A 24097-nucleotide genomic window follows, 5' to 3' on the forward strand; every position below is an offset into this window, starting at 1 on the left:
TTTATTGACATGTAATCTTCATAAGGGGAGAAATATTGAGCATGTAAGGTCAGCTGGTTATGAAGACATATTATCATATTATCTGCATGAGGGTTGTAGGGGCTAGGACCTGACAAAGCTAATTATAATGGTACATGTTTCAGAGCTCAGAGCGTATTATCTGCTTGGCTGCTTGGTTGAGCCACAGCTGAGGTATAGAGGAGAAGGGGATGAGATTTCAAACCTAATAGGGGCTGGATGTCATCTCAGGGCATGGGAATTAATGAAGCCAAATATTATCGACTGCACATCACAGCACTAATATCCTTGATTTGTTCATTGTGTTTGTCAGGATTATCTCGCCATAGTGTAATGGCTAACAGTATATCACAATACAAGCTGACCAAGGAGGACATTTACAAAAAACTGTACAATAGCAAAAATAAAAAATCTCTTCAAGTATCGAAAGAAACTATAAGTCGTTAGTCCTATAGTTTGAGCCGTTCCTCAGCCAAAATGTCACAGTGGGTTAGTGATGGCAGGAAGGACAGATGCCCATGGCTGTGTTATCGTTTCCTCCCAAGGTTATCTTAATATCATCCTTTCAGTTAGGCTATTACAATATACTGCCTGCAACATAAAGCAAAAACAATAACACTGGTACAACACATTCTACAATAGATCTACCCTGTAAAATTCTCTTTACCATAAGGGTTCAATGCTAAGAAGGAAGCTCGTTATTTTTACCAGAAACACATGGACATGGATCAGAGGGCAATAAACAAACAGTAGGCTAGCCCTGAGACATTGCATCTCAGGGTCACAGTATGCAAACAAAGAATCCCACCGCGAGACATGTGAACATGTTCATTTCACTTAATCCAATATCTTGCCCTCTTTCCCCATCTCTGTTATCCGGCTGTCCAAATCTTTCGCTCAGAACTGCTGCTGCAGAGGATGCCTAAAATGGTGTAGAGCGGTTGGCCAGCGCTGCCAAAGGTTATGTGTTAACACTTGCTAATGGTGTCAAATGGAAAGACATATTTTAGCTTTCTTTAGAAGGTCTTCAGGCACTCAAAACCCCAAAGAATGGAAATCTTCTATTTATTTACACTGTAATAATCACTTTTCAAAGTTTTTATTCCTTACATACATTTCTCACTGAGGCTTTATTGTCTCTCTTTTTTTATATATATTTCAAAACAGTAAAAAAAACTGAAGCTTGTTCTCTCAATAAAAACAACATCCTGTATACAACTCCATACTTAAAGAATTACATATTTCAAAACTCATTTGATAAGGTTTGATGGATATGATTTCTGAAGTTTTGTTTTCAGTACGTTGTTCAGAGGAAGTAAACAGCCTTTAAATCACAACAATCTGGGATAAACTCATGTGTTTAACTAAAACGACTCAGTCAATCCAATCATCTTGCTCTGCAGCCACATAATGTGCCAGAAACTATTTGTAGATCAAATTATGATGGTAACATAAATTGTCCGCTCATATCATCATGACAGAGAAACCTGCTCAGTCTGTTTAAAGAGACTTCAGTAAATCAAAGGGACAGATTAAAAGGTTGTTTTGGACTTCCTGGCATTTCGGTGACCTCGCTCTTTTCATTTGTTGAGTTGGAATGTTGATGCCAGTACAAACCATAAAAGACCTGCTACTTCCTGTTACCCAGGCTCGCCTTTATATTCTAAGAGAGATAAAATGCATGTCAGTTCAACAAAATAGCTCATATCCAGTTGACCCTATGGACTCTAAGGCAGGACAAGCTGACCCAAAGATCTGAAACACTGTGTCTCTGTTTGGTGCCACGCAGATGTTGTTCATTCAGTCGGACAGCGAATGTAAGTACATAGAAGCTCAGATCCATAGCACTGGAATCCCAGCAATAATGGCCTTCTCTTCTTTATACAAGCAGAACATCCAAACAAGGCTTTCACACAGCCCGATGCAATGAATAATCGAAATGGCACTTAATGTGAGCTATGCTGATACTCCGACAATAGTTTGTGTTCAGACATCACAGCTTAGTGTCTCCCAATTGTATATTGATGCTGAGGCAGTTGACAATAAATCACTGGATTCACCAGTGAGTGAGAAAACAGTTTAGACAATGGCCCAATGGAGCTTACCGTAATTGACAGATGAGTTCAGCTCTTTCTGCCACAATAGCTTTAGAGCATTGAGGGTACCTGGGAATTATGGTGTGTGTGTGTGTGTGTGTGTGTGTGTGTGTGTGTGTGTGTGTGTGTGTGTGTGTGTGTGTGTGTGTGTGTGTGTGTGTGTGTGTGTGTGTGTGTGTGTGTGTGTGTGTGTGTGTGTGTGTGTGTGTGTGTGTAACATTTCATGAACCACAATACTCCAGAGAAACAGTGGTTTCTCAACTTCGAATGATTACATTACACACTTGACATGTTTAGGCATTAGTAAATAACATCCGTTTTCAATAATTCAGGAACATCTGCACATCATCATACTGTATATTGTTGCCTTGGAGAAAACAACAATGTTTGGCTAAATACTAAGTAATGTCAGAATCACTTGAGAAGTTCCATAGAGCTTTTCAAGTTCCACATGAAATAAACAAAAATCCTAATTTCAACAGTACTATATAACCTGAGAAAGTGCAGCAGCATGAAAGGAAAGTTGGAGCCAATGAGCAGTGTCCATTTTGCTCCATTTTTCGGAAAAATGTCATCATCAACATATCTATCCCAAAACAAACCTGAACAAATATAAAAATGTATTAAGGTCTAGAGGACAATTTTAGTTTTTAAGATTAAGATTTGGGTCAATTTTTTTATTTTTCGCTATTGTACAGGTTCTGACTAGTTCAACTTTTTTGGAGGAAGATTATGAAGCAAACTGTTTGTTGTAAACATCCATCACAGTTTATAGACCTCATTTTTAAAGTTCTAGGCAAAGCAATGTCCATGATCCATGATGATTGGGTGTATGTTTTCCCAAAACATATGTGTGCTTTCATGACCTCGGAGATAGTTATGAAACGTCTGATCTTCTTATTTTAAATACTAAAAGGTGTATAAGATAAGTCTATGTAAAGACACTAGATTGGAGTTTGTCACCTTCCTAGCTTTGCACATTCATCTTGCGCCTCCATGTTTAAGGTTATATACTGTAGCACATGGCTAACTAGCTAACATTTTTTCGTGTGATTTCCACTCGGAGCCTGTCCTCTAACAGGACATCACATTTTGTAGCTCTTTAAATTATCCCTGGAGGCCCCTTTTCTCACTACAAAGTTAATCTATGGCATGTATAGCTCCGTTACGATCATGTCTGACAAAAAAAATGCAATGATGTAGCACAGCTGTTAAGCCATAGAGAATATGCTGTCACCCAGCATGATAAACTATCCACTGAGTGAATTGGAATCTAATTTGTTGAAGCCATTAACCAGACTAGCATTAGGTATGTTTTCATCTTGAATGATTACTGGGTGATATCAGTTACCCTGGAATCACAATCTACAGTCTACTCAATATATAATTTATTAAAAACACCCTGACTAAAATATACAGTATGTATGAACCTAAATTAACCAACACGATAAATATATCTAACAACTGCTGTATATCATTGTGTTAACTTGCTGTATCATACCATCTTAAATATGAGACCTTGTATGTCTATGTGTAAACACCCCTGGTAATACACTATAATTACAATCTACAAGGACTTATTGAGGTCCAAGCCTGTCCCTGTTAGCATGACAAGTTGTCCAGCATCTGCCAGCATGTTAGTAGCTATTCATCAGAATGAAGGGTAGCGCACACAGACAGCCTCCGCCTGCTCACCGAGCTATTTGTTTCAAAGGGTACTGACACAGAAGACAATTGGTGAACCCAACATCCATCCTGCTGTAAAAATATCCAAACCCATCTGGCAGCTAAACCCTCTCTGAAATTCTTGATAGACTCCTACCTTTGCAAACCATAAAGGCTACACAAATCTGCCCAAACTTCTGACTGAAAGTAGTGATGGGAAGCACAGGCCACCTCCCAGTTGACCCAAATCGTAGCAACAAATCATGGTTGAAAATAAAAAATAGCATAGCTACATTAGCTATACAAGACTTTCATAGTAAGACCTATCTATTTTGGGTGATTCATGTTCTGCTACTTTCCTGAGAATGACCAGTATAACTGGGAAGTTGACCAAGGTCCAAAGCACCAGCAGTGTGTTTTTCGGCACTTAGTACCTCCATGAAACTAAGTACAGATCGCGTTCACACCGGAATAAGTTCCCTGAGGGAAGATTACGCAAATGAGCCGCTGACGTCACTTCGTCTTCTTCTGCTTTGGGTTTACTGGCAGGCCGCAAACCACTTCACGGCGTATACTGCCACCCGAAGTCCCCGGCCGGAAGTCCCCGGAGTTGGGGACTGGCTTCAGTAGAAGCTGCTGGGACTCCCAGCAGCTTCTACTGAAGCCAGTCCCCAAATCCGAGTAAATCGCCAGAACGCCGACACCTCCTCATCTCCACCGCTCCCATGTTTTTTTTTGTGTTGCCATAAGTTATTCTCTCTCCGTTTGTGCACGGGGCTAATGCTAATGCTAATGATGCTAATGCCAGCAAATACAATGGCCGCTTCACAAAACTTTTCAGAGTTTTACGGGGCGTGGTTTGCAATTCGCCCAGCCAATAGAAATTGGTACTTTTTTCTCCCAAGGATAGTACCACCTCTCTAGCAGGCACTAAAAATGGGGGTAAAAGTTCCCGGCACTAAGTACTCTTTTTGGTGTGAACGCAAAATAAGGGGTGCGAACGGAACTAAATGGGAAAGATACGGGGAAAAGTACTCCGGTGTGAACGCGCCTCTTGTCTATCAGTCGGAGGCGTTTGGAGTAAAAGCCAACATATTGGCTCAAATGTGTGTCTGTTTTTTGGCTGAGCAAGCTTTAACGAGTAGGTGCAGTTGGGTTTGTATCATCGTAAATAAGAAAGGTTTGTCTGCAATGGTCACAGACGGTTAAGATTTAGAAGGCTACATATGGTTTGTAATCATATTTCACGGGAGATGGATGCAGAAATTCAAAAGTAGCTTTCAGGATTAGTGTTAAAAATGATTTATTTTCTTTATGAAGTAATATTGTGTTTGGATGTAGATTAACAACATATACTGTAGATAGGAAATATCTAATTTGATCTGTGAACTCCTTGTGGCATCGTAATTAAATTGCTTGGATCACTTAAGTCAAAACAAATCCTTTTAAACTTGACTATGACACTCCTTATTAAGGCAGAATATCAGAGAGAGAAATATTTACTTTCATACCACTAGGAAGACGAAGTAACAAATATCTTGAAATGGCTCAGAAGCTGACAGTCCTATCTTTCCCTTTAAGTTTCTGCTGTATACGTCCAACATCACTTTAAGAACTCAAGGCACTCAGAAGACTCTCTCAGCTACATCAAACGGCAAGGTAAAAACAATAGTGTCACTGACATTTTCCCAAACCCAGCACAAACAGAATTATTCACACACTGTGAGCGGAGTGCCATCCGATAACGGAGAGATAATGACACTTGGTGGAAGGAAGCTTTCTCAAAGCAGTTTAGAGCTGACACGTCAGAGTTCGGCAGTTAAGCCTGTCAGGGAAGTTGAGGAGGTTATACTGGCATTTTAATCTAGCCTGCTTCTGAAGGAGAAAACGTAGAGGTGATTTCCAGGGTAGTAATAACAAGGACAGGCTTGCCTCCAAAAATGAGCTCTCATCACTTTGGATGCGGACAGTGCAGTGTTATGTGAAGCCGCGATGAAGGATTGCAGGCCCAGTTCGCCTCGTCCCCTCTCCCCTCATCCATCTCCATAGACCGGCTTTAATGGATATTCATGTTGCCGAGCCAATCCACTCCTGGGAGGAATAATATCACATCATCTGACTCGCATAAAGGAAATAGAGCCTGTCCTCATATACGGGGAGTATATGGCACTGTGATATTCAGCAGGACCTGACACGCTAAAGAATATATTGATGTGATTTTGACTAAACTTTCAGGTTCTTGTTCACTCAATACAAGTCTTGGTCAGAAATATGAATTATATGGCAGGTTTAACTGTTAGTGTCCTATTTGTGTCTGCTCGAGTAGATCACACACACCACACATACCTGCATACGCACAGAGTAACACAATACTTTATTACATTATTCACCTAAACATTGATGGATTAAAAAAAATCTTGGAACAGAAAGAGTAGAAAACAACTTACTTAATGTTTATTTTATTATATCTGCATATATCTGTATCCTATTCATTTGTATTTGTTTATTTTTAATTACAAGTAAAAGTCAAGCATTACGTTTTACATTTTTAATGAAAATACAAAAGGTTTGAGAGGGTTGTAATAATGATATTGTTGTGTCTCGTCAAATGTGTTAGTTATGTTTATGTATTTTGTCTGTCATTTCCTGTTTTATTTTGTACTTACCTCTTTCATTTCAGGCCCTGTTTCTTCGTCCCCTTGTGTGTTTTTCCCGCCATCATCAGTGTCTGCCCCGCCCCTGATTGTTTCCACCTGTTCCCACTCACCTCATGTTTAAATAGTCCTGTCTCTCCCCTGTCCTGTGTCAGTTTGTCTTGTTTGTTTCCCCGAATGGTCGTGCCAAGCCTCAGCTAAGAAAGGATCGCTTTTACTCATGTCAGGTTTTGTTGTTTTGTTTATTTTGTAGGCTTAAGTTTCTTTCTTAAAGGGGACCTATCATGCAAAATGCACTTTTGTACGTCTTTTAAACATGAATATGTGTCCCCGGTGTTCCAGGGAACTCACCAAGTGTCAGAAAACACAACCCTCTCTATTTTCCTCCATACCCAAATCTCTAAAAAAGGGGCTGCAACGGATCTGATAAAAACTGATCCAGATTTGAACACTGTCCTGACGTCAGGACGGTGGCGCTACGGCTATTGGGCCAACTCCACCAATCAGGAGGAGACAGCCACGGCCATTGCCGTTCGAAAGCGCTGGAGACGCTGTAGTACATATGCCAGGCCTGTAGATGGTGCTGTTCTCACAGAATCGGCCCTTGCTAAAGAGCTAAAAAATGTCAAATTGAGCAAAATGAGGCATGGCTAAAATGTATGATCTGTTTGGTATTTTGAAAAAAAAAAAAGTATAAATATGCCTTATATAGGTATGGTCCTACACTATATTATTCAAATATAGCATGATAGGTCCACTTTAAGTTCTCTTTTCATAGTTTTTTCCTCCTTGTGAGCGCTTTTTGTTAATTCCAGTACCTACTCTGTTAAAAGGAATTACCTGATCTTTGAAATAAAAGATACATTTTTGTTACATTCAAGACTTTGTCTCTGGGTCGTGCATTTGGGTCCATCAGTTTGTGTCGAGGTCCTGACAGATATATTTTATTAGAATATCATTATTGATGCATTTCAATATTGTCATATCATTTTTGTTAGTTATATCCAGAAGAATGTTTGCTATGAGTTTGATTACATGATTATGTTTAAAAATATTAACCTTAATAAAAAAACAGCTGTTCAATAAATGTATCTATAAAACAGGAGAAATATAGTAAGGTAGTACAATACTTCAGTAAAGGTACTTTACTTTCAAACACTGGAGTACTTATTATTGTTTTTGAAATATTTAAGTATAGCCTGTGGGGCACGTTTTTATGTTCATACTAACAAATAAGACCATCTGTTGTGGTTTTAATTTTTATGGCTTTATGTGGAGGAAAAGCTTACACTGTCATTAAAAGTTAATCATAAACACCTCATAAGCTTGCAAACTGGCAAACATTGCAAAGAAATAAAACGTTGATGCCGTGACGAGTGTTTGGGAAACATTTTTATGGTCTCTTTACCCGGGAAGAAGGCCATGTCTTTACTTTGTCAATTCACCTCGTAGACTTTGGAGCAGAGGCTCACTCAACACATGCTCAGTGTGCACGGCTGGCAGGGAGATCTGTATATATCATTCTCTATGCAACGTTTCATCATCTGTCATTTCTCAATGTTGAATGCACGCATGTAGTTTATCATAAAAAAGTTTATAAAACGCAAATCTGAAACGGATAACTACTCTGGACCATTGTGGAGGAAAAGCTTACACTTTGTTCTTTCCACATGCCTCATTTTAGTTGTGTGGGGGCCAGTCTCTGTGCTTAAGAGTGATGTTTATCAGGGGACAGATCCTGCTGGTATAATCATTACGAGGCTGAGTGAAATGTCTTGCAGAGCACGTACATGTGTCTAATGGGAAACGTCAAAAGGTGCTCTGTCTTTTCTCTCAGCGTTCCAGAGAGAACATTTCCATACTCATGGAACATGCCAAGGCGATCTAAACCAGAACAGGAAGATTATCATCAGGAAGATGATCTTCATTTAAACTACAGCGTGACATCAAACAGAAAAGAACAAAATCCCTCAAGATAAGCACGGAAAACAGATGTATGAGGGAATGTATTAATTAAAAGATTCCGTTACTAGTACTATGTGTTTACTTAAAATAACAGCGCTTTATGGAAAGTTAATATTTGTATTCACAACGCCATATGACCCATGCAGTTATAAACACAATAATCAGCTCTGGTTATTAAGCAAGTGACAATAAACCAACATTAGGGAGCTGTTTATCTGTTTGATACATTAACATTTTTAAAGCTATCAAACTTGCTTTTAGTTTTTCTAAGTGTGTTGTGCAAAGACCATTAAGTCATCAGTCAAACCAACAACCTTCCCCTTCATAATGACAACAGCTAAGTTTCAACACTAGCAGTTTAGTCATCCATTAGTCATGTATCCCATCCAGATGTCTGGTGGAGGAAAGGAGGGGAGGAGGAGATAGCAGCAGGTGTAGATCTATCTGAGCCCAGCTGAGCTCTAAAAGGCAGTGCTTAGCACCCACAGCTCCGTCATCTGGCCTCTCCCCTGTCTCCGCCAGCCTTTCGACAGCCCATTCCTCATCATTTACCCCTTTTTGGCAAAGCCCAGAGCCCTTCTAATGGGCCGCTCTGAATGCTTCCAGATGTTTGTTTATTTGTTGTGCAGCAACTATAAAACAGTTTACTCTTAGTTTGGATCTGTTCCCGTTGTTCAATTTTTTGGGGGGCGTTGAGGGAGCGAGGGGGAGTTTAGCAGGAGTTGCGGGGGCAGATCACCCCAACATGTAATGAAAGTAAACCGGCAAACAAATGCGAGACCCCCCATGGGTGTCGTCAAGAAGGTGTTTTTTTTTTTTGCTTTGAAGGCTGCCTTTCTCCCGGGATTTTAATAACAGTTGTGCACCATTTAAGATACATACATACAAAGTAGCTGGAAGCGGGCCCAGAACAACAAGATTAAAAGGGCCCGGGGCTCATACTGTAAGGCGGGTTTCAGGCATTTTTCCTCGTCTGTTTACTCTGCTTGTACAAATATATCCCCTTTCATTTACCGCTGTCACTGCTGAGGGATGGCCTACTCACATCTAATCTGATACCTGTAAAATAGCAGTTTCCAATCTGCGTATTTATTGAAATATACAGACGAAATGAAAAATATTTCATTAAAATCTTCTCTGTGTACATGGATCTATCAATCAAGTCAGAAGTATTTCTTTTATATTCTTGCGAACTACAGTTATAATTAGATCTATGAAATAAACTTGAGAATTGCACTTCAAAATGTGTCACCCTAAGAAAATGACAAGGTGGTAATAAATAACCCAGCACATTGTTTTGCAATATTGAAATGATAATTCCTCATGGTAAGGCACAGGAACACAACATGTCATTGGCTGTGGCTAATAGTACAGTGTAGGCCAGTGAAGACACACAGTACTTTAGGCTGGGACTCCATTTCGGAAGGTTAGATTTAGAGTTGTGTTGACAGTTGGACCAGTACTGAGAGTTAGAGCCAAGGTGACAGTAGTGGAGGATCCTCAGGCCCCTCTGCTAGACTATATACTCCACTCTGTGTCACGCCTTCACCAAGACACACTGGAGCCCCCACCATCCTCCTTCACTTTGTCTTTTTGTCTAGCTCTCTCATTTTTAAGTCTCTACACTGTTTAACGCTGGTCCTCTTACTGTCATTTCCTCTCTTATTTAACTTTCCCTCTTGTTCGGTCTAATAATCTCTTGTCAGATCTGGTCTATGAAATCCTAATTTAGATTTCACTACCACATGTTTTCTTTCCTCCCTCACCTTTCACTCCCTCTGCTCTTCTGCTCGCTGCCTTGTTTTGCTTTGCCTACTCCAGGTTGACTCCTCCACCAAATAAGACAGGAGCTTATCCTGGAGTTCTGTCCTTGGTTTCCACCCCTCTCTCCCCGGGCAGTGACCTGCCAGCGCTGCCCTCCTCTGGGAGCTTCTAGTCGCTGTAATTACCTCTGGCACCCAGGCTCTGGGGCTCGCACACAGGTGACACGCTGGAGGGGTGGGTGCAGAGGGTTGGAAGGAGGAAAGGGAGGTTCTCTCTGAGCAGCCGACAGGGCGATGTGAGAAGTGCTGCTGATCTGTCTGCTACTCTAGCAGTCATGATACAACTATATAACCTTCCTTGTACCGGAACAACTTTAAAATAACCACTTTCACTAACATATTTGTGTGTACTAACAAACTCTTAAGCTGCTTACCAAGCATGTAATGTAATTCTCCAAATCATGGTTTGATTCTATAAATCTCATTAAATTACATAATACAAAATATTTTCAAAACAGCAGAGTGCCTCTACTTGCTGAATTATATCTACCAAACAAAATCAATTCAACAGCATGAACAGGACTTACAATACAAAAACACAATATCACTTTTTCAACAAAGTCATGTAGCGTATTGTTTCATTCTCTATTCATATTGAAATGAGAGTGTTGCATTTAACTACATCAAATTGTTCCGCACATTGTTTTAGCCCTATTGTTTCTACCCTGAATTTAACACGGTAAATGCTTTCAAATTACTGTCTGAAAAACGTTGTTTGTTGTAGCGCTGCTTTGCCACAGCTTTGTTCTCTTTGAATGAGGAGTTACTGTGACCGTCTTCAACAAATAAAGAGAACTCAAGTATGTTTAAGAAGTGTAAATAAAAGGAAAAAGCATAACAAAGAGCTGGGGTAGGGGCTGGAGGCAGGGACATGAAGAGGAGGTGAAGGGCGAAGATGAGGGCTGTGTTATCTAAGACTGCAGCACTGCATCATAAAAATAACAAATGGAGACTGTCACTGCTGCTCAGATCTTAGACGGAGGGGAAAATATTTCATGTCAGATCCCCTCACCTTTAAATGGACTGTTCCCAACCAGGTCGGATTTTGACAAAGCACGGGCTCTTCCTGTCCTTACATCCGGTGCGAGCTGCCACCGTCCCCACTTTTATGACATAGATCTGTCCTTGGCACCATAAACGGGGGGTAGATATGTTCACTGCTGACATGTTGGCCTACCATACTGGTGGTCAACCCATCAAAGGTGATGTGCTTAGTGACGACACTGATAAATGTCTCAGGCTTAAGAAAGATCTGAGAAAAGTGGGGCGTATTTGAAAAGTAGCTCCTGACTCTGGATGAACTGTTGCATCTGGTCACGACACACCAATCTCAGTTATGTAGTCTTGCCAGCTGAACTCCTGGTTATGTGTACATTTGAGACCTTGAACAATTTACAATGGAGAATACCTGCTTAATATTTTTTGTTTTGCAAGAATATATGTTAAAATGCCCTACCTTTAAGTCCTATTGAAACTTTTTACGTCACCTTTTGTTAAATGGTTACAATGTAGCTACAGTGTGGTGATATCTACGGTGTGAAATAATCTTTAATATACAAAGAAATGCATGTTTGTAGTCCAAGGACACAGGAACTGACTACATGCTATACATGGTTTTGAAACTGATACAGTTCGGAGGATCCAAGTTGAAGTAAACACATTTTTCATAGAATCTGATGTATGGGTATGATATAATAAAATGGACGGCCAGGGCCTGCACAATGGATGTAGGACATAGTGCCTTTTTATCTAATGTGATGCAGTCTTCCTATAGTGCAGTGTTTGATGTTAAGCAGTTGCTACACAGTTTCATCAACCGAACACACCGGGTCAATATGGGGCCTAATCAATGTCTAGTATCAACAGATCAAGGATGCTTCATCTTGTATATGTGCTGTGTGCTCCCACGCATACATTCAGATCAGAGTTAACCTGGATTACTCAGATTTATTCCCTCTATCAACGAATCACACAGATGAAATTAGATCAATAAGAATAGATAACATATATTCAGCTCAGTCGCAAGGTCAACAGATTCCCACTCACTGTAGCCGTTGGGGTTAGGACTTTTATTTACATAATCTGTGGGCTGAAATATAATAATATATCGTGTTGCTTCTTCTTCACTTTGAAGAATATCTGTACAAATGTATGTACAAACCGCCTAAGTGAAAAGGTTATGAAGTCCAAAGGCTTTTCTTTTTTTCCCTTACCTCTGTGGTTCTTGGCATCTCTGGATCCTTGGGGTAGAGGAGTGTAGGGCAGAGGGTGACTCTCAGATCCAGCTTCATTTGGTGGCTATAGGGGAAAGGAGATATACAAACAGGATTAATAATAAAATAATAAAAAAAGGTTTGACAAGTTTTAAAATATCAAATAACACTGTAGCTGACTGAGTGTCATACATCCTTTGGGGTTCGTGCAGGACACGTTGGAAACACTGCTCCTTTTTTATGACATAATGTGGCAGGTCATGTTTTATTACTTCTCACGTGTTGTGGAGCTTCACTCCTGTCTTTGATGATCTGATCTACGACCTGGTTTGGGAGGAGAGGTCCTAACCTTCATTCAGCCATGACCTCCTTCAGTGGTCAACTAAAGGGTAAACGTCACTCACTCTGAGCAGCCAAATGTAGCGTGGTCATGTGAGAGCAGTCCCCTCGACAGAGAGGAAATGCAATTTTCACTTTGAATAAAGCTCATCTTAACCTTATTTAATGTCAAATACTTGAGATGTGAGGTAAATATGTGCATAGATTCCTGGCTGCAAAACTGGAAAGAGCTATTCATTGTGAGCAAAGTCAGAGGTTAAGGATAAACAAGTGTGACAAATGCTGCTTTGAGACAAAGAGAAAACAGAGGCTGAATCTCAGAGCGTGTTCCCAAACAGGTCAAGAGTTTCTTGTGTTGTTGTTTTTTCGTGCACTTTTCAAGGTCCAAAACATCCTCTTCCTTTCCTTAGCCTTTTAGGTAGTGGAGCAGGCAGTTTATCATGACACAGCGATATCCGATGCCTTTGTAGAAAATACTTTCCTTTCCTGCAGGAAGGAATTCACTGGGTCTTTAATCATAACAAGAGACTCAACTGACAAATACATATTAGAGATGGTTTGGAGCTGCATTTTTCCCACTTTTGTTGTTGTTCCTCTACAGTACATGCATAACCTTGAGAAATGGAATGGTCTTCACTGTTAAATGGAACCATATTCTTCATGGGCAAAGAGAGCAATGTGAATTGAAAACGATCACATAATGTGCTTTCAGATCGCATCTCTGAAAGGCATTAAGGTCTGGCCAGCATGTGTGTCACATTACACCAAAGAGAAACATGGCTAAATAAGCTTATTATGAGACCTTACCACATATATAGTGGTGGACTATGCTTTTAAAAGAAGCAGCTTGAAATAGAAATATGATTGTGACAGCAGACCTGCTGCCTCTGGAGTGGTTGAAACATCCCAGATCACTCCTTGCTTGCATGCTGTGCTTGAATGTAATATGTAATATAAGCTGTAAAACAACCCAAAACAAAAACATGCTGTCCTGAGAAAAAAATGCTAAAATCCTCATTTGTGAATACAACAATTAGGTATTCATGTTATTCCTACACAATAAATAAATCATTTTGGAATGGGAACCACACTTACACACATTGTATCTTAAAAAGGCTCTTGATGCCCTAATTTAGCCTTTTACCATTTGAGGGTTAAATTGCTAATGGCTCTCATGATGAACACAGAAGAGTCTGTCTATGACAATCATTATGGCCTAACAGAGCGACTCAGGCATTAATACATGAATTGTGAGCTGATTTTATTTGATGTATACCTCCATGCTCTTCTGAGCCACCGTGAAGCTGCGCCCCTGCTTGCCTCATTTCCTGGACCGCTTGAAAGATCACAAGCCTGGGCCTCTTCTGGCCTGCTTGCCCCCCAAAAGCCCCTCCTAATCCTGCTGCTTGCTTACAATTAATCATCCTAGTTGCCACATTATTAACGGCACCACCCACAGACTATGTTAGGGGGGTGTTGGAGAGGAGAAGGAGAGGGAGGACTGCTTGCGTTAGCTTGATACTGGATAAAGCCTTGGGCTGGTTTTGGTCCTATGGGACGTCAGTCACCTTGCTTTCAGTATCACCGCCCACCCAGTCCCCGTGCTATGCATGACACCACCACTTCACCTCCTCAGTATCGTGCCTGCTGATCAAACACCCAACCCATTCAACAATCTGTGGTTGTCACTTCCCGTCCTATCCAGCACAACCATTTTAACCCACCCACAGAACATCAATCAGCCAGCTTTCCTGTGTCCCGATCCTCCCTTTTCTCCTCGCAGACCTTCCTCTCTATCCCTCCACAACTCTTTCACTTTAGTCAATGACTTGTCCAGAGGATGTCAAAGGCGCAATGCTTTTAATGAGGAAGCATGCAGAATAAATGAAGAAAATATTTCTCTCTTGTACTTGCTTCAAAAAGGAGCTGATGGAGTGAACAGTGATTATTTTAATATACTATATATACAAATGGGTTACACCACTAGTCTTTGCCTACTTACATTTACACTGAACTGTTAAAATAAACAAAGAGTGCTACACGGCAAATTATAAAAAATACAAAGATTCACATTATTTTAGTTTTGACTATTAAATTACATAAATATGACTTTGTTTGATTACACCTGTAGGACAAAATATAAAAAATAAAAGACATTGATGGTCGCTTCATCTATGTTTTGAATGCCCTTATTCCCCCTTTCCTTTATCCTTCATTCCTGTCCCTTTCTCCCCGTTGTTTTCTCCAGTTGTACCTACACTGAACAGAGGGAGGTGCTGCTGTGTCGTGTATTTAAGACGCTCCTGAACCCCCTTTTCCTCTCTCCCTCTTTCCCAGTCTCTCTGCTGTCCAGATTAGTCTGCTCATCAAGCTGAGCATTGTTTTAATTTGCTGGGCCCGGGGCATATGCTGAGTGTTCACATCATTATTGTCTCTGTGCAATGTGAGTTATCACCACAGCTTATGATAATGCGGCACAAATTTACAGGCTGGGGAGCACCATGGATTCTGCGATAATAAAGGGTGGACAGAGGGGAGTGGAAATAGGGAAAAAGAAATGAAGAAAGTGCGTGTGTGTGAGAGAGAAAAGGGCGGTGGCAGTGTGGGGAAGCTCTGTTGGATGTCATTATGAAAGATGATTCCCGTACTGGATCATACATCACACCAATGCTGTCTGTCTTCTCCTTGTCGGTGTTGTTATGTGAATAAATGCTGATAAAGTTGAAACCCAGAGGCAAAAGTGATTATTACTTCCAACATATCACCGTGAGAGGGGAGCAGGAAGAGAGAGAGAGAGAGACAGGGGAGGGATGGAAAGACAAGAAAAGCAAAACACAAAGAGAGCCACATGGAACACATAACCATCTCCACAGCAGGGTTTCCTGAAAAATACGAGATACCAAAAAGTGAGTTGGGGAAGGCTGACGCATATCGAGGTGTTTTTCAGATTCAACTGCAACAAAGTTTACAAAGTTTTTGCAAGCTTGGCTGTCGATTTCAAATCTTGATGGATGTTATATTACAGAAAATAACACTGACAACTGATCTGGGAAGATTTCCCTAGAATGTGATTATGATGCTGGCTGCCACAGCGCTATGTACAGAGTCAGTATTTTTGCTCCGTGTTACACACATTGCTTTTCAGAACACTGATCTGAGGTCTCACCCTGACCAGCTCATCCTGACACAGGTGGTTCCTGCCTGGCCTCACCTCACCTCCCTCCTTAAGACTGACCAGCAATACAATCTAATTACAGCCGCGCTACAGAGGGAGACCAGTGTAAACACCAGGCCTTTTTATCTCCTTATACATCTGGACAAGTAGACAAAGTGCTAAAAGGAAATAAATGTGGCCTGACAGCCACATCAAAGAGTTCAGCCAGAGGCTTACTGCTACTTAGGGCACAGGAATGTTGTTGCTAAGCATCAGCCCGCAACCTATCAGGGTGCAAAGAGGGCCCTGTCCTGCCTTAGAGAGGGAAAAGGGGAAAAGAGAGAAACGAAAGAGAAGAGAGAGGGAGGGCGGGCGAGGGGAGGGGAGGGGAGGGGGGGCTGACATTGAGGGGAGGCTAGGGACTCAAGGAGATTTTTGTAGCTTAAAGCAATTGTTGGAAGAAACAAGCCTTCTGTTTTGTTTTCTCTTGACACCATTTCTGCTTTTTGTGCTTGCAAAAGACATGTATAAAAATGTCTTTTGATATGTTTTCTCTTTGGCTCTATATCAAAATATTTCTTTTGTGTCTGTGCATGGAACTTTTTTCTCGTCTTGTCTCTGTAAACTGGTGCTGCTTTCTGATCATGTTAGAGATCAGAGGAGACACAACTTGAGAACTTATTTGAGTCAACATTTAATGCTGGCATGACACGTTTATTTCTTCACTAGATAGAATTTTTTATGATCCATGTGTCATACTTCTTAAGTTGGGGGTTAGGAACAAGACAACACTTTCAGAAATAAACAACAAAGGAACAAATAAGTAGCACTAGCTTGCAGTGTCTTACAGCATGTTATGATGAAATGAGAAATGCTATAATTCACTACAAGGGATTGAATCGAGCCGTAATATACATGCACATACAGGACTCCTGTGCATAATTCAGCGTTCTGAACCGAAGCCTAATATTATTGTGTACTAATACAAACATTATTATATTTAAATGTTATTATATAAGCTGGAAAAAAACATATATGTGCTGGGGGAAAATCATTTAAATGCATATTTTGCCAGCAACAGCCTCAACCGGCATGAAAGGTAGAGCAGTAGTTTATTAATTCAAATGTTTTTTATATCTGACCTTAATGATCGTGGCTTAGGAGGGAAGAGAATAACGTGTTTTAAATTGCTGTTGTGCGCATGAAACACATTAATCCTGTTTTCTTAGGTAATAGCATGGGGAAGAACATTTGAAGTAATGGTGTCTGCACTTATGTGTAGTGTAGCAGTCTTTTGCTCAGCAGGAAGACTGCTGAGCGTGTGTTTAATGATTTACCAGTTCTACTCCAATGATCTTGCTCCGAGTAAATGTATCATATGATCACTGATCACAAGAGCAACCGCTCCGATGTTTCGCTCGGGGCACGGGGCACACAGAGCGAACCAGCAACAGTGAACATTGTCGTTTTGTGTACGGCTAAGCATCAAATGGGCAAAGGTTGAGTGCTGCTGGACGTTAATCATGCATAGCGAAGACTCATGGTAATAAGATGGTGGATGGTAATAAGCTTGTATTTGTTTTTAGGTTGAAACTTAAAAAGCCATTCGACCTTTACTTTGAGTGTCTTGCAGAATCAGTGTAGGTGATTTAAAGCAGAAATGTAAGCCTACATTACAGGTACACGTACAATTAGCTTGAGGCTATTTCTTATTTTTGTCTAGCATGACCTTTGAAGTTAGTAAGACAAAAAAAGAAACCCAAAATGTTGTATTTATTACTTAAAAGAACAATTACATACAAACTTTTAAACAAAACATAACTGATTGTTTCATATGTACAAACTATTTATTTTATCTCAGGAGAAACAGGAGAAAAAAGGTGAATGTGAATGTTCTGATCTACCCACAACAAATATCATCTTTGTCAGAGTTTTGCCTTCTTTAACTGGTGCGAAAAGAAATATGTTCATCTTTCACACACACACACACACACACACACACACACACACACACACACACACACACACACACACACACACACACACACACACACACACACACACACACACACACACACACACACACACACACACACACACACACACACACACACACACACACACACACACACACACACACACACACACAAAAAAAAACACAGTAAGTAAGGAGTGTGACATATCATGAGGCTTTCTGTTCTGATTAGGGGCTGTATCTAACGTCAGGGCTGTTTTCTAGAGTGTAGGATGTTTAATAATTGAAGACTCAGGGAGCGGGCCTGTCACACCGGCTTGTCTAGAATGTTTCCTATGCAATTAGACGCCGAGAGACATTTGAAGAGGACCCACAAAAAGAGGCACAAAAAGTGACATGTGAACTTAAAGGAAATTAGCTCTTCACACGAGTGAAATGTGAAGGTTACTTAGCAATGCTTAACTCAGACTGCGGCTGTGTGAAGTGTGTGTTTGACTCAGCCTCGCTACGAAGACTGCGATTTTCTTTACTTTGAGCCGGCTTCAGTCAGTAAGATCACAGAGGGAATGAAAACTAATTTTGACTCAAGGCATACGGGTAGAAGAAAAAGAGTAAAAAAAAACTGAGATATGTCGAAATAATGAGATCTCTTGATGTGTTCTGGGAAGATATGGGATGATGCAGACAGATGCACAACTCACATCTTCACCCAAGGACACAGACACACACACACAACCGTGGAACATTTAACCATAACTTCAAAACACATGGATTTGCATGTGTGATGCACTCACATTAAAAAGCTCACACACAGCCTTTCACATTATTTGGATGCATGCAACACTAATGCACATGTACTTACATGCTCACTAACATTCACGCACAAACACAAACTGATTTGTTGATCAGTACAGATGCAGACTTGTATGATGTAAATACAGCACAACCACAGTTATCTAAAAGTAAATAGTCTGACCTCGACTCAATGTTACAAATATTTAGTGGCATAAAATACAAATCATTTGGCTTGTTTTTGTGTTTTTTTAATCCTATTTATTTGAGTAAGATCACTCAAATCTACATAAAAACAAAAAAGCTATTGAAAATTCCTCTTTATTTCCATTTCAAAATATGACATGACAAACTGTAAGCACAAATGATTAATATGCTCAAGATCCATCTCTGCTTGCCTCCTATTCCTGACAACCTTTCGAAAAAAATGTCCCCCATCCACATCTCTGAGTTCCACGTCACTATGATAACACTGTCATCTTCCACACCTATCATAAGTCACAGGCAAACGACCCAGATCCTCCGTTGCGAGACAGAAGCCTCTGCGGGCCTGTAAGCTGTATCATTACACCATGTCATCTTTATGGCGTGGAGCAAAGCTTGGCTCTCTAATTACACTCTGCCTACTCCATTTACCCAGACAGGGACAGAGCAGCAGGCAAACAATGCATTAAAAATGGAGTGCTTCCCCCTGCTCTATGGATGCCCGAGTTGTTCTGCTGGTAGCCGTTGTTGTCCCCTGGTTGTTGTTGTTGTTGCTCTAAAAGCTGTGGAGGAGAGATAGCAGCGGGCCCACGCCACTGTGCCTTGCTCTCTACCCCTCCTCGACTTCCCCACCTCCTCTCATCTTCAACCCTTCCCTCAGAAGGACTTATGAAGGTGAGTGGCTATATGACAGGCCAGGAATAAAAGAGACAAACCAGGGATAAAAATTAAATAAAAAGTAGCTGTCTTAAACAGTAATTGCACTCCTTTGCTGAGCATGCTTTCAGATATATAAACCTGATTTACTGTCGGCGTTGCTGCCACAAATCAGAGGGCCCTCTGAGAAACACTCGTGCTATGAAATTGTTTAATCTCATCAAGTTCTGCTTTCACAGCAGGCCATAAATCACATAGTCTTTGTTATCATAGACCTCCATGAGCGCCTCTGAGGCAGGCAATGGATCGTGGGTATATATAATCTTGACTGCGCAAACAGCAGGGTCTGAGCAGCCTGAAATACTTTCATATTAGCCGCGGTGCAGCTGGCGGAACACAAGCACCCTGATGTATATCTCATTTCCTGCGCTCTGCATCTATTTCGAGCAAATTATTACTGCATACATTTCTTGTCAACAGAAACGGCCAATTCATTAAGTTAAAAATGCACTCGTGATCACATCTACACACCAAACAGGAGAGCCAGGGCAATTTTCCACTGAGTGAATTTACCGCAGGGGTCACTGTAATGAATGATTTTAAACTTTGTCATAAAGTCGCAGACAGGCCAATATCTACAGGAGCTGCGGTGCAGGCTAACCCGCGACATATTTGCATAAAGTATATTTATGTGAACATGCTAGAGGATGACAGCGGGTGAGGTAATAAAGTTCACAACTACAAAACAAAATGTCCGACAACCTTCGCGTCGCAAGTATTTCATCAAATACGTGCACAGAGGATTGGATAGAGATCACAGAAGCACCTTTGCCATTTAAGATACAAAATATACACATTTAACAGAGCTCGCAATCTGAATGAATAATTCATAACGTATGAGGGGTTGGGTGTTTGTGGGGGTGGGGGGGTTGGTGGTTGTTTATTCAGCTTGGGCCGTTTATCAGACAGTGAGGATCCCATGGCGGGGATGAGCTCGGAGATTTATCTGTGTTTGGGCTCCAAAGCAGATAAATCAGGGGGTGTAATCATGCTGCGAGTGGCCCCTGTGTAACCCCGTAGTGAACTAATGACACAGGGATATCTAAGCCCCTTTTCCTGTTCCTGGGTTAGGCCCTTAGGTTAGTCCCCTGTCAGACACGGAGCTAACGAAAGGCACGGCTGCACACAATAGGAAACTCCAGGCCCTTCATGTCTCTTCGTCCTGTTTACACAACACCGTTAAGCAGGATTGTTCACCCACTACTAAAAATACCAGCAGGAGGCTACTGTATAACAATGTTTGTCTAAACAATAGCAATGAGGATCGATTGCAAGAATACACATAGCGAGTTCACAGGCTGCTATTCACAACAGTGCATGTAAAAGATACTGCAGTTTGGCTGAGGATGTCTCCCATTCCCTCCCAGAGCAAAGGCTTTCTCCTGTACTGAGCCTGCTCTGATTTATCATGTCTTCTGCTAGCAGGCTGTCCGCTGATTAAGCCAGTGGAACTTTGTTTCACTCTCCTCTCTCTTTAATCTGTCTCTCAGCGAGATAAATTAGCCAGTGCCATGCCAGCTCCTGCTCTCTTTACCTCCCTCCCTTGGTCTCTTCCTCTCTCCCTGTTTATCTTTTCTGTCTGTCACACATTGAGGAGAGAGCAGACACATCTGCTCCTACGCTGCTGCAGGAGATAGGACTGGGCTACATCCCCGGTCAGATTTAGCTAAGAGTGTCTTTGAGTGAGAACGAGAGCATGAGTGTGTTTTTCCTCTCTTTTTCTCTCCTTGACAACATTCTGTCAAACAATCTCCCTTCTCCTTGGCCGGGCTCATGCTCTTTGTTGTAAGATAATAAATCAGAGAATATTTATGATCTGCAATCCCTATTCTTAGTCTCTTAATGGCGACAACTTTGTGGGTGAATTAAAGCAGGGTTTTATTCACTAGGCTGTGGGCCAAAGTGAGGCCTGGGTGCCTCAGCCTGTGAATGTTTTCCCTTCTCCACTCTCGCCCGGGTGGTAAATCACACTCATTGTCAGCCAGTGCTAAGTTAGTGTGCGTCATTGGGGAGAGCAGGAAGCACTGAGCATAATTCTGTCCATCAGTTTAATTTATTGTATCGGTAGCTTTGTAATCTACGCCCCATAAATTATAGGGGCTGACAGACAAGAATTTGTTTTTAAAGGCAGTGTTCATCAGGATTTTGGCTTGCTTTGGACCAAGTTTCTCTTTTGCTCTCATATTTAGCCTGCAAGAATATCAAAACCTCTCAGAGTAAGGGTTAGGACACTATGCTATTTCCTATGCTATTTTTCCAATTCAAGTACATACCTCATATTTTTTGTCAGGTTATCATTACTATAGAGTAAAAAAAAAAGACAAAGAGAGAAATAAAAAAAGATGGAAGAGGGAGTTCAAGGACATGACCTTGTTTGCCGGTTATATTTCAGTAAAAAATATAAAGCCCAATACAAGGGCACTGCTGCAGCATCTGCTTTGCAGATAGTGCACTTGGCTCCCCTTCCATGCCAGTGAATATAAATCAGACGAGGCATCTCAATGCTAGGCCCGACTTCTAGAGGCCAACAAATCTTTAACATGAGATTAAGGCCTCAGTGGAGTCATCTATCTTGGGGTGATGGAGGAAAATATCAGAGCACTCTATGGGCAATATGGTTTCACTGAGTCAGGACTGATGTGTACTAGGATGTACAGAATGCCTTGTGTGATGGTCTAACAATTCATTACCCGCACACAGTGAATTGCTTCGTACAGTGATGATGACTATACGGTTACAAACAGAATAGGCTGCTCGATCAAAAACCATTAGAATGCTAGAAAAAAAGAGATTTAATAACATAAAAAATGGGTATAGAAATATAATACATTTTCTTCACAAAAAATCTGAATAATACTCCCAAAAATATAATTACCCTCTTTTATTTTATACAGTAGACAAGAACACTAGAACAAAAGACATGTGTTAAGGGTATTTTCATTTAATTGTCGTAAATGTAAACAGTGTCAGCTGCTACGTGTAGACAACAAAGAAAGCAGACCAAAGCAAAGCTGCCAATTACCCTATAAAACATGCATATCTTCCAAAGCATGGGTCTCCTTTGTGGGTTTAACCTACCAAAGGCAACGGGTGTTTTACAAGATGCTCGCTCAGTGGATACAATTGTGCTTAGCATAAAAGGGAACACAGACTGTGAAGACCTAACAATGAACCATATCTCCCTGTAGCCTTTTCAACGCGCTGCATTTACATATCAAGCCACTAGCCTGATATGTAAACACATTCCATCAGATGCCACCATCGCAGCCAATGAGAGCCATTTCAAACGTCCTATAGCTCGCACACTGTGTAGCATTAGACAAAGGGAAAGAGGCTGAAAGAGACATCTCATGTCATCACCCAAGAGAGATAATGGAATTGTTATACACCCTTGATCACAGACACTCTCACGGCATCTTGCTCTCTTTTTTACTCATTCTTTGTCTCAGTGCTCTTAAATTCTCTCTATCGCTCTCCCTCTCTTCTATATGTACGCACACACTCACACACACACGAGTGAAAATTCCAGCACACTTCAGTGCGATAGCTCCTCTTCTCTTTCAGGGTTTCATCTCAATAGGTTTTTTATCTGAGGACTTCAATTTGCAAGCCTAGCTGGAAGGCAGCTCCTCCTGATATGTTAATTGTAGGGTACTTAAGCGCTAAAAGATTAACATAAAACCCTTTGGAAACAAGCTAATAGTTTATGATAATTTGTGCATGGCCTTTGTCTGTCTATCATTACATTGCCTCTAGCGGTAATTTTATCAAGGGGCTGTAAAATATCATTTAAGCAAGTTCACTTTCAGATAATTAATAGTAGAAACTGTATTATTCAATTGAGCCACACTGGCACCATTAACAATATGGCAACTAAGCTATAATTAAAGTATTTTATTTTATTAACCTATTCATAACTTTGTGCAAATGATGACACAGAGAGGCCTTTCTCTCTCTCGCCGAAGCACTGTCACTAGGGCAATTACTGCAACCCAGGGTTGTCTCCTCAGTTAGCTGAGCTGATTGAAGCTTTTGAATTAGCAGCTGGCTGCATGGCTAGCATACCACCCGTACAGAGAGACGGCACACATGCAGGAGAGATGCACACCAGCACAGGGAATCTGCTGAGCTAACGGATCAGAATTTTTGCAGTTAGCCAAGACTGAAAGATATAGATTGAGACAAGGATTTAAACCTGGATTTGAAGCTGTGCTGGGTGAGATGAAAAAGAGTCCAAGTGAAAAGAGCAGAACATATCACAAAGGATAGATGTCACTTGGAAACACCTAGCAGCTCAGAGAATAAAATAATGCCAGTCTGTAGGGGTGTTCAGTGTCAGTGGGTTCATTGGTTTATTTATACAAATCTATCATAAGCTTAATATATTTTGCATTCAGCCATTAGTTGAGGATTTAAAAAGTTAACTACTAATGGAAAGCAGTGACTTCCCTCATGGGCACATTTATCTGAAATGTTTTTAGC

The 24097-nt window shown here is 40.9% G+C and overlaps 1 protein-coding gene across 2 annotated transcripts in view; it reads right to left on the reverse strand.

Moving 5' to 3' along the window:
• lrmda (leucine rich melanocyte differentiation associated) overlaps positions 1-24097 on the reverse strand; it is a 196907-nt gene that overhangs the window by 13973 nt on the left and 158837 nt on the right. For both annotated transcript variants that reach the window (XM_034151786.1, XM_034151785.1), the window contains one exon: positions 12435-12519. In XM_034151786.1, coding sequence (XP_034007677.1) covers positions 12435-12519 — 85 coding nt within the window. The remainder of the gene's footprint in view (positions 1-12434; positions 12520-24097) is intronic.

Source organism: Trematomus bernacchii, unplaced genomic scaffold (genome assembly GCF_902827165.1).
Source record: "Trematomus bernacchii unplaced genomic scaffold, fTreBer1.1, whole genome shotgun sequence".
Taxonomy (NCBI): Eukaryota; Metazoa; Chordata; class Actinopteri; order Perciformes; family Nototheniidae; genus Trematomus; species Trematomus bernacchii.